The 12,508-nt window shown below is 39.7% G+C and overlaps 1 protein-coding gene across 1 annotated transcript in view; it reads right to left on the bottom strand.

The window, feature by feature from the left end:
* The window catches only part of LOC124119714 (glypican-6-like), a 109,139-nt gene that overhangs the window by 15,010 nt on the left and 81,621 nt on the right, over window positions 1-12,508 (bottom strand). The window contains exon 5 of the mRNA XM_046482317.2: window positions 5,170-5,300. Coding sequence (XP_046338273.1) covers window positions 5,170-5,300 — 131 coding nt within the window. The remainder of the gene's footprint in view (window positions 1-5,169; window positions 5,301-12,508) is intronic.

Raw genomic sequence — 12,508 nt, 5'->3', positions numbered from 1 at the left:
TGACATGCATCAACTAAGAAGAACTGAATGTGTTCAAAGATTGATGTTGTGTGGACAAGTAAGGGTTAGTCAGACACCAAGAATTTTTATATGCGCTTGATGTAAGTATTACGTTGCATTTTTAAGGTTGCACTGGTGCATGTTTTTTTTAAAAAAAAACTAAATTGGGCCCTGCACAAATAAGAATTACTGTCTCCCTTATAGAGTGATTTGGCTCAAGCAAAATTGGCACTCCAGCAAGGTTGATTTGGAAGTAGTTTAACATCACTTTGTTTATATAGCAATCCAGCACTTAATGATTGCTGCAACAAGTACCATGAGTGTCCACTTACTATGTCGAAGCCTAAAGTGGTGAGTGAGTGAGTATGGTTTTACGCCGCTTTTAGCAATATTCCAGCAATATCACGGCGGGGGACACCAGAAATGGGCTTCACACATTGTACCCATGTCGGGAATCGAACCCGGGTCTTCGGCGTGACGAGCGAACGCTTTAACCACTAGGCTACCCGACCGCCCCTCGAGGCCTAAAGTGCAACATGGGAGCAGACTGTGGGGAATAGACCCTTAAAACTCGCTGACTTGGTTCATTCATGTCATTGTATCCCATTTTACGTCGATCGATGCTCATGATGTCAATCACTGGACTATCTGGCCAAGATTCAATTATTTACAGACCATTGTCATATAGCTGGAATATTGCTGAGTGCGGCATTAAAAGGCAAACACACAAATGAAATGCTTATATTGTTGTTGTATGACACTGGACAAGGTGTACCGTAACCCAAAAACTTAAAGAAAATTATTCAAATATATACATTCACACATACAATTGAAGTAACTTTCTTGAAATGTTTAAGTTCTTTACTTTTTATTTTTTTCAGTCAAGAATACAGGACCACTTGCATACAAAGATGGTGTTTAAAAATGGAAATAGAGACTTGTTTATGCAGACAAACGGCTGATTATACACGCTGCAATGAATGTGTGACTTCGCACAATCTCTAGAAGGTCACTGGGTCATAGGAACTCCTCTAATGCTAAATATTCCACAAATATTTCATTTGTTTACCCTTTAAAAACAACCATTTTGGGGTTGTTTTTACATTAATCTTCACATAACAACATGAAATTTGTGACAAAAACTCTAATTATCTCTGCTGGAAGCAATTACGACAATTATCACTTCCCATATATCATAGTGTACTAGTTCCAGACAACTGTTTCTGACATTTGTGGGGAAGTAACACCCTTCAGTTGGAATGTAGACTGTCAGTTTTATCAGCCTGCAGGAAGTACAGCATTCTATCACCTGCATGAGCAAGTATGTGTTAAATACCACCAGACAGTTTTTATGCAACTTTTTCACCGAAATACATTAATTTGGGTAAACGAAATGAATTAATTCCGGTTTGAACTCTTCTCTGACTGATCTAGATTAGCAGTCAGGAAAGCAGTCTGCACGTGACAATAAAATTGTATGGCAATTTTCGGTTTTAGGATTCATTCTTCTTCTAAAATGCATCAAAGCAATGTACTTACCAGATTCAACTTATGCAGGGAAAAACATGTTTTACAAATGTAATAAATCATAAAACAAACTATGAATGAGTATGACATGTATATATGAGTGTGCACTCACATACACTCAACTCGACACTAACTGAGAAATTTTCAAGCAGATATTATCTTCTCATATCTGATTTTAGACTAAACCACATAAAAGCTGTAGAATTAAACCTGAAAATCTAAAATATGTAATAGGTAGTTGTGAAACTGAGCCTCAACTCTACTGATAACATATTCCAGGGATGCTCTGCCATGATGACCAGCCCTGAACAAGCATACATTCATTTTAAATCTGGCCATGTTTTTGTGAAGTAAGCTCCGACACAAACCAGGCCATGCCAGACCAAGTTGAGTCAGTGATTTCTGATTACATCTTTATACAATACAAGCCAAGTCAAATCCCATGTTTGCCATGTTACGAGTGGCCAGTAATTCTGAGCCCCTTGCAACCCCGACAAAGCCCCCTGGCACAATAGGGCTCCCTCGGCCTGACACCAGCGCCCACCCTGTGTTTGCCATTGCTGGATCCTCCTTTTTTTGTTGTTCTGTTTAGCTCCTTTTTTCTCGGAGGGATTTAGAAGATGATCATGTTGTGACTGTCGCGATCATCCTCAAACAATGAGGTGAAGACAGGCTTACTGTTCAACCATACTTCAAGGCTTCAATATCGTTCAATGGATTTCCTCTTTGTCTGAACAAGCAATCACCCTGAACTGACATTATAGATTTCTATCATGTTTTCTGCATAAAATGTATTACCACAAACCCTTTGAATATTGTAGTAACCGCAACTTGGTATTTCAAGACCTATAGTTGAACATACCATTATTTAAAAATGCCTACCGACAATGACTGAAAAAGAAATACTCTTCTTTAAAAATATTAGCTTCCGATTCTGATTTAAAATCAGCTGTCTTAATCAGAGGCGGTATATAGTAATTTGACAACCTCTGATTGACCAATCAGAATCAAGTAATTTCCAAATTCATGGCACAATACATCCAAGTCTTTCTTCAAAATTAAACACTTGGTTACGATCAACAGCTCAATATTTACACATCCAAGAAACTCACTTTTGGCGATATTTCAGGCACTACTTTAATAAACATGAATTTAAGGAAATAATTTTTTGAAGCGACAGCTGGGTTGACGATCATCACCTGCATCCTTATCACAGTTATTTGGAGCAGAAAACACACAGTAACCAACATCGGTTAACCTCAACAATTTACTTCTTTTACTTTATTAATAATCATGAATCATGAAGAAACATTTTTAGATAATATTTGTGTCCCATAGAAGTGAAGCAAGCCATCAGTACAGATGTCTGTGAGTGACATGGTTCCTATCATCAAACCACCATTCTTGGTGCCAAACGCTTGTCACAAACTACTATACAGCTGAGGAAAGATTGTAGGGATACGGTAACAGAATGAGGGAATATGATAACCAAATTAGGGAATATAATCACCAAATGGGGCAGGCTATATGTTATCAAAAGTGGGATATGAGGGGATGTGATAATGCCAAGAGGTGAGGTGAAATGGGGTTTAACGTCGCGTCCAAGATTATTGCACTTATATAGCGACGGGCATGCACGTGTGTGTGTGTGTGTGTGTGTGTGTGTGTGTGTGTGTGTGTGTGTGTGTGTGTGTGTGTGTGTGTGTGTGTGTGTGTGTGTGTGTGTGTGTGTGTGTGTGTGTCTGCTTGTACTAGTCCGGACTGATGCTGATTTATAGTGCTAGCACACCGAGATACCATGCCGCAGTTTAACATGGATACCCCACTCAAACACAGTATACTGACTCCGAGCCGACCAGTCCTTGTTTTAGCCCCTTAATGTCGAGTGCCAGAAAGGGTAACAACAAGTACCATCTTTTAACGTCTTTTGGTATGACGCGGCTGGGGATCGAACTGATAATGTCAAGAGGGAATATGATAATCAAACGCGAGAGGGTGATTACAAAATGAGGGAATATGATCACCAAATAGAGTGAGTGGATGTGATAATCAAAAGAAGGAATACAATAATCAAAAGAGGGAGTGCGATTACCAAATGAGGAAATATGATTACCAAATGAGGGAATATGATTACAAAATGAGGCTATATGTTATCGAAACGGGGAAATGCAACAGAATTAGAGGATGTGAAAATTTAAAGAGGAAATATGATAATCAAACAAGAGAGAGTGATTACCAAATGATGGAATATGATTACCAAATGGGGTGGCTAAGTCATCGAAAGGGGGATTCGGCAACTGATTCAGGGGATAACCTTTTGGGGGAGATACAAAAACAGAATGTGGGGAATACAATAGCAGAATGAGGGGAAAAAGCTACAGACTGGGGGAATATGATAACCTTTAGAACAGATCTGGTAACAGAATCAGGTGATAGGATTACCAAATGGGGGAAACGGTAGCTAAATGTAGGGATACGACTACAGAATGAGGGGATATATTAACAGTATGAGTATATATGATAGACTAACACAGTCTATGAAATATTACATTACACAATACACTTCTCTCATAAAGTTTTGTTTTTGTAATGATGACATGAAACAAAGCTATTATTATAGTCAGTATTCTTATCATCAAGTCTGTTTTTGAACAGGACAAGCTAGATGGTACCAGCAGCTATAACGACTCCCACAGCTTTCATCAGACCACATCATAATCCCCTTTCCTGACCACTCTCTTCAACCTGGGACCAACTCTTCTACACAGCCCCATGAGGGTGAAAACAATTGAAGAATTTGGCTGGAATACGGTCCAAGGATTGCTGGAAACAGCATTGTGGGAATTTGTTATTTCTTCTGTTGTAAAAAATCCCCAAGGGCCGCTGTCGTAGTGACTGTACAATGGTCACTATTGATTCGTGGTAACTTTGTTTTTAGTGAAAACGCAAACTGCAGAACTCTACCATTACAATTCCACAACCAAAGCACAGGAAGCTGTGACATGGAAAAGGTCAACGGTTTTCATCACATTACTCACTGAGCATGACTGAGAGCACTTTTAAATAATGAATATTGTATTATCAGTCAAATATTTTGTGAACCGGACTTTGGAGTCACTTACTATTCTGCATTTCTTACACAGTGGAAGATCCCTGTGCGTACTAACATCAGAAAAGTTTCAGGGATTATGTTTATGACCAAGTATGGCCAATGTCTGCAAGAGTATGGTAAAAATTTGTTGGATTAAAAAGTGAATTTTGTTGTTTATTCTACCTTGTTTGCTTCTATATTCATTATTTAACACCACACTCAGCAATATTCTAGCTACATGATGGCAGCCTGAACATAATGGAGTCTGGACCAGACAAGCCAGTGATTGAGCAACATCCTGTACTGTTGAAGTAAAATGACACACAATCAACCGTGCCTTAAGCTAGTGAAATGAGAGCCCTCAAATGCTACTGGTCAATGAAGGCTACCATCATTTGGTTTTTACTGGTCCTAAGCAAATTTTAGTAGTCTGGGGCAAGGGGACTAATGTGAATTTCAAAGGCTGTTCACACTATTCCTTTTCAGAGCCATTGTGATCAGCGAATCTCCATTTCTCCAAACAGCCCCAAGCAAAGACTCTTTCTACATACCTTGGCAGAGACTTGTTGACCATTCTCTTGCAAGTTCATGATGGCGTCGGATATTTTGACATCGATCGGATCCACGACAGATTCAATGTTGAACGGCCCTTCAAGACGACCTGCCAGCATCTTCATGGCATCTGTAACACCAACCAAGGATATATGTTACACAATTCGAGGACTCATACAGAGGTCTATTTCAGGAACATGACAGACAGAATCTGTAGCTGGGTTGCTTTCTAGGCGGGTGGATCAGGGGGTGGATCAGGGGGTGGATCGGTGGGCAAATGGGTTGCTGGTAATGCTGTTGGGTGTGTTGGTTTTTAGGTGGGTGTTTTGTTGGGTGGGTGGGTTGGTTGGTTGTTAGATGGGTGTGTTAGGTGATTTGGTTGTTAGGTGGTTATATAGTTGGATGGGTGGTCCGTTTGGCGAGTAGGTTGTTGGGTGCATTGTTTTTTAGGTGGGTATGTTACTATGTGAGGTGAGGTGCAATGAATGGGGTTTGACATCGCGTCCAAGATTATTGCACTTATATAGCGAAGGGCATGTACATGTTTGTGTTTATCTGGATTGATGTTGATTTCGAGTGCTAGCTCTCTGAGATACCATGCCGCAGTTTAACATGAATACCCCACTCGGACACAGTATACTGACTCCGAGCTGACCAGTCCTTGTTTTAGCCCCTTAATGCCGAGCGCCAGACTTGGGTAACAACAAGTACCATCATTAAATGTCTTTTGGTATGACGCAGCCGGGGATCGAACCCTGGACCTTCCGCTCAACGGGCAGACTCTCTACCACTAGACCACAGAGGCGATGCGTTGCAATGTGAGTGGGTTGCGAGGTGTGTAGGATGTCTAGGTGGGAGGAGGCGTAGTTGGGTGAGTGGGTTGGTCATTGGGTGGATGGTTTTCTAGCCTGCTGAGTGAGTGGTGCTTATCCATATCATATTTAATATGAATACAGCATAAAAAATCCAAATGATAAATTTTCTATTCCCTCTAATTAACAAATATACACATTGTTCTATCACATATTCTGTAGTTTCAAACACAACATCAAACACATTAACATCTTGTAAACAATCACAACATCAAACATTCTACCATAACCATCAGAGGACTAATCCCCATCATAAGTAAGCTGCTCCCGTTACGTTGACATAACAGTTTTGTCCACAGGGTCCACAATTACTCCATTGACACAGGGTAACCTCTGATTAACCTCCACAAGCATCACAATGGAACCTGGGCCTAAGCACCTCACACCTTCTGGCCCAAACAATGCCTTACATAACTGTGAATCAACTCCAGCCATGGTCCATCAAGCTGGGCGAGACTACAAGCAAATCCTTTTTGATGTTGAGTAACTTGCAGTGTGGTGTTTGAGCTATCTTTGTTGTGAATGACATAATGTAAGCATGAAGATGTGGGAGACGCTTCTGATGTCTGGGCTGGACCAGGCTTCCTCACACATAATGAGGATAAGCTTGTGTGAAGATGGACTGCAAATTAGTGAACCCAGAGAACATGTACCTTGCCACCATGCTAGGGAGAAACAACACCTCCATGTGGATGGTGCTGTAATGAACTAGTACATCCATCAGCTTGCAGCCTTACTCCACGTGTTGCTACCAGTTTGGGTTGTGTCATTGCATTTCTTTTAAAACATATTTATTTCACAGAATGTGTGAAACTGGATTGGTAAACAAGTAAAGACTTATGTCAATACCGCTCCAGCTGTCATACAAATGTCATCAATAATAACGTACAGTCATTTCATTTATTAAAAGTTCACAGACAAGTCCTTGAAAGTTTCCACGGACAAGTCCTTGAAAGTTTCCACGGACAAGTCCTTGAAAGTTTCCACAGACAAGTCCTTAACTGTCTGTACAAATAGACACATACACCACAACCCCACCTCAATGACGTCCTTGAAAGTTTCCACTGACAAGTCAGGAAAGTCCCTACTAAAAGACACATAGGTCACAAATACACCCCACTAACAAGTCCATAGATCTTCCCTCTAGCAAGTCCCTTAAAGTTCCTACTAATAGACACATACGTCACAAATACACCCCACTAACAAGTCCATAGATCTCCCCTCTAGCAAGTCCCCTAAAGTTCCTACTAATAGACACATACGTCACAAATACACCCCACTAACAAGTCCATAGATCTTCCCTCTAGCAAGTCCCTTAAAGTTCCTACTAATAGACACATACGTCACAAATACACCCCACTAACAAGTCCATAGAACTTCCCTCTAGCAAGTTCCTTAAAGTTCCTACTAATAGACACATACGTCACAAATACACCCCACTAACAAGTCCATAGAACTTCCCTCTAGCAAGTCCCCTAAAGTTCCTACTAATAGACACATACGTCACAAATACACCCCACTAACAAGTCCATAGATCTTCCCTCTAGTAAGTCCCCTAAAGTTCCTACTAATAGACATGTACGTCACAACCCCACCCCAGTGCCATCCACTAATGAAACTGTATTGTGTTCAGCATTTCCAAGGCTGCCACGTCTTTTTCAAAATACTTGAAATTCTGAGTAACACATTTTGAAGTGGATCACTAAATCACCCTATTCTTCCCCAAAGCACAACACCAAGAAAAAAACTAAACCTCAACATCTCCTAAACACTTCATCCCCGCAGTAAGGCAACCTGATTAATACTTCTTTAATCTAATAATTTTTTCTCTTCTGTCGAAAATGTCTATCAATTTTAGAGATATGTCCATACGAGTTCCACACGCTGCAAGGCACTACACGGCAGTAAACTCAGCAGCACCGACTGGCTTCTCTAAGAAGATTACGACTGGCTATCTTTCCTAATGGTCAAAATTCCCAAATGAATTTACACAGTTCATTTCTGTGGATGAGTCAAGGCCAGGAATCCAATAATGACTAGTGGAGTACTAACACAATCTCCTACTTGTCAGCCCTTGCATGTGGGTCATCGTGTGCATCAGTTCTGCTGAGGGCACCTGCCACAGACTAAAACAATACCCACTGTCGCGAAGCCTTGTTCAAGAGGCTCGGTTGCTGGACCTCATAAAGGTTGTCGTTGAGCTGAATAACAATAGGTTGTGTAGGAGATAGAAGGGGTGCTTGGCATTTATCATATGTTGTTTGTGGGACCAAGTCCTGATTCAATGAAGCAGCTCCTGAGAGCGGCTAGTCATGTTGAGTGGGTTCTGTACATGCATTAACACTAATGTGAAGCATTCAATTTCTTCTCGTTTTATCATATATACACAGTGTGTGACTCAAACGCCTGGTCCAAAGACCATGTCTAGTAAAACTGTGTATAGTCCAAGAAGCTCAGCTAAAAACAGTCGAAAAGATGATACTAACATATACAATCAACGATGCTAAGAGCCAAGTTCGGACATGAAATGTTTTGAGTACCGCGTGTATACATCACTGGATCAAAATTATTATTTTTTATATTAAACACATTTACTACTCTCAAATGATGCAACCATGTGATGAATTCACTATTATTAATACACACTTCATATAAATCACAAAAGCCAAATTTAAAAATATTTTTGTGTATGTGTTTTGTTAAATATATACTTGGAAAAAATTGGACTTTATCGACCATATTAATTGCTGCAATCTATCTTGACAACACAACAGTTTAAGGCCACAGAACTAAAAAACGAATATGCTGAAGAACAAAGAATCAAGGTCCATTATTTTATAATCATCAAAATATTTCAGCAAATAATCCAAATTAAGACTTGCTAATCTAAAACAGCTTGGGGGTTAAAACAAAGGACACAGTGTGGAGAGGGTTAAATTAACCTTCTTCCACCAAGAAAAAACTGTGTTCCAATCAGGGTTTCAAGTTCAGGAAATGATTTTGGGCTGAGGTGCAAGTTAATAAGTCTCTGGATGACTCATGGTCTAACTAGATTTGCTGCCATGTTAACTGGGGGCTTCAGTCTCCCTGCCTGTCACTGGACTAACAAAGCATGGAGAGGAGAGAGTGGACCATTCTTCAAACTCTGAACAACAGTTTATTGTGATGCTCAATATTTTGAAATTATTTGGAAATTCAAAGCAGTTTTCACTTCAAATTTAAAATTACTTAGGGCACTGATATATACTGATATGATATATCTTGATATATTCTGTTGTCATCATGTCGTATCCTACATTCATATCATATGTCATATCATTTCTATAATAAATGCCATTCAAAGACTATAATAGATTCATAAAATATCATCATATGATGCTCATATACAGTTCCTGTAGGTATTTCTTGTCCAAAAGTAAAGGTAAATATTTAAAATGAACATAAACCAATATCCTGTTAACTTCATCCAAAAACAACATACTTACTTTAATGTACGCAAATAACATACCTACCCAATATAAGCCATAACATACCTAATTCAAAATACACTAAAAATCTACCTACCCCAATATAGCCTTGTAACATACCTACCCAAAAATACCTTAATAACATACCTTCTCCAAAATACACTAATGACAAACGTACCCCCGTATACTAAAAAAACCTACCTACTCCAATGGTTCCTTGTTACATTGTCAGGGAAACAATGAGTGAGTGAGTGAGTGAGTGAGTGAGTGAGTGAGTGAGTGAGTGAGTATGGTTTTACGCTGCTTTTAGCAATATTCCAGCAATATTCCAGCAATATCACAGCGGGGGACACCAGAAATGGGCTTCACACATTGTACCCATGTCGGGAATCGAAACATGGGTCTTCGGCGTGATGAGCAAACGCTTTAACCACTAGGCTACCCGACCGCCCCTTCAGGGAAACAAGGGGTTGGAGGGGTCTAAACAGCAGTATTTGCACTAGTGTACAGTCACAATGTACAACAATTGTTTACAAGCCCTGTGCTATGGGCTGTTATCAATACACTGGGTGGAAGCTATTTATCCGAAGGTGTGTTCAGTTGCAGTAATTTGCCCAACAATAGGTTAAGGGTGTGCAGGAGAAGGGAACAAAACTGGCCAACAAGAATTCTTTCATTTTTTTCAATCAACCTCTCACACATGCTGGCTACATCAACCAATCCTGCACAACAGTGAAACAACTGCCTGTTGACATACTGCTAGATGCACAACAGTCTCGCATACATTGTCAGAAGGGCTTTACGAACAATAACGCCTCATGCTGATAACAGACCTGTGAAGATCTGGTTTAGAATTTGTCTTCAGCAACCCAGGTTGTTGTAAGAGGCGACTGACAGGACTGGGTGTTCAGGCTTGCCAACTTTGTTGATGCATGTCATCGTATCACAATTGTGTGGATCGATGTTCCTGATGTCTTTCACTGGATTGTCTGGTCCAGGCTCGATTATTCAGACGGCCATCATATAGCTGTAATAGCTCTAACGCGGCATTAAACAACAAACAAACATCATGCTGATAATTACTTGGGCTGTGCTATATAAACGGGAAGTAACACGTCAAGGAGACGTGTCTGTGGATGTCACTGATATCACATCACTATATGAAGTCTTCACCGCTGTTCTCCCGATTCCTGGATATGGTACTTCTACATAAAACCTCATAAGATCATGTACAAATAACGTAAAACTTTCCCCGATACTGCCCTGACAATGAACTATTATTACAGACAGAATTGGTTTGGGTAAAACGGATTATTCCAATATGTGTATTCTGATTAGTTCTATTAATTCTCAATAAATAAACGTGTCGAATTGGACTCGTAATGACAGGAATTTAGAATGATTTATTTGAAACAAACACACGAAAAGCTGGATCTTGCTACTTGTTTACACATAATGGAAAGAAACATGCTGCCTAATCTGCTGTATTGCCAAATGTGATTGCCAAAGTCGAACTTTCGCAGTATTCGCAGTAAAACTTCAGTAATCACATTAAGCCCTCACTCAGCCATTCAATACATAGATTCAAAGTTACGCATCTAAATTCAGATGTGCTGAAACTTCACCGATATTGATCATCTGTCATGCTCTGGTAAATGCTCATTCTAAGCGTGTGATAAATGTATTATGTCATCTTAATGTGGAACATCATCCATTTGTTTGGTAATTATACACCGAAAACAGGGGAGGCCTTTTTGGTTGTCTGCTCCTCCCATTCTGCTTCATTAGTATACCAGCAGGAAACAATGAAAATATTTCATATCGAGTCAGGTCTCTGCCCAAATACTCTGTCGTTAACTCAAATTGAGTTTTCTCCAAATGCGGGAATATGATATATCTTTTTCAACAGTATCACTTCATTATCGACCATTTCACATCAACCAATCATCATAATTCATGCAGCGCCCTCTGTGAACACCCGCTGTCATATGATTAGTTGACACGCAGGCTGACAAAAAACAAATCCACTAAAATTGTTCAAAAACAAATATTTCATTTCCATTTGAGATTCTCGGCATGAAATCGCTGTCCAAAATTTGCATTTAACGCGCCCCTCAATTTATCAAGAATGGTTCATAGAGCAGACGCAGAGGGCTTGAAGAAAACCATGATGATTCATCTAATAGAAGACAAATAACATCCCCCTTAAATATGGCGGCATTTCTAATCTGATCTCGTCTTCCTAACAAAATGTATAGTATTACACGTTACTGCTCTCAAAAATACTCCCACGACAGCAGAGAGTTTTCATGACAATATCAACTTTTTTCATTTGAAATAAAATACTTTTATCCACTTTTTCATGTTTATTCGCAACATGAGAAGAAGGATTCAATATTATACAGGATCCCGAGAAAGAAATTCCAAGTCAGAAAACAAAGTGTCCTTCTTACTGAGAATATGGCTCGGTGATTGACCTTGGTGTTTACATCTCCAAGTCCTGGGGACTCTTGGTTGTTTCTGAGTGAACATAATTATACATCTTAACCTAAGTAAATATGAAACCTCAACGCCAGGGCATAGCTCCATTATCCATTGATTCCATTAGGCGTAAAAGGCAAAATAGAGGTGAAAATTGTATGAATGGATCACTGAACATCAGTGGAGACACCAGGTGTTCGTGAAAAGAGGACATACCCGTAGCACCCTCAACTCACACAATTTACATAGAAAAGTTAACGTTTGTTGCCTGACACTGCACAGCAGTGCTCCTGCCATGCAATGGCCAACCCGACAAATCAACATTAATCACGATTTTCTATAATTACTTTCTCTATTCTAAAACTCAGCGTTGCCTGTAAAAAGCCACACTGGTCAATGAACTGTTTATTCAGCTTTTCCTTAACAGTTCAATTTCAAACACAAAAGCTTATGCAATTTAAAACATAATATACAGGTCCTATCTATTCCACATCAAGACATATTTCAGTATCAAATGG

The sequence above is a fragment of the Haliotis rufescens genome, unplaced genomic scaffold (assembly GCF_023055435.1).
Source record: "Haliotis rufescens isolate VD_foot unplaced genomic scaffold, xgHalRufe1.0.p SCAF_9, whole genome shotgun sequence".
Taxonomy (NCBI): Eukaryota; Metazoa; Mollusca; class Gastropoda; order Lepetellida; family Haliotidae; genus Haliotis; species Haliotis rufescens.
Note: the sequence above shows the minus strand (reverse complement) of the source record. Positions and strands in the feature narration are given on the sequence as shown.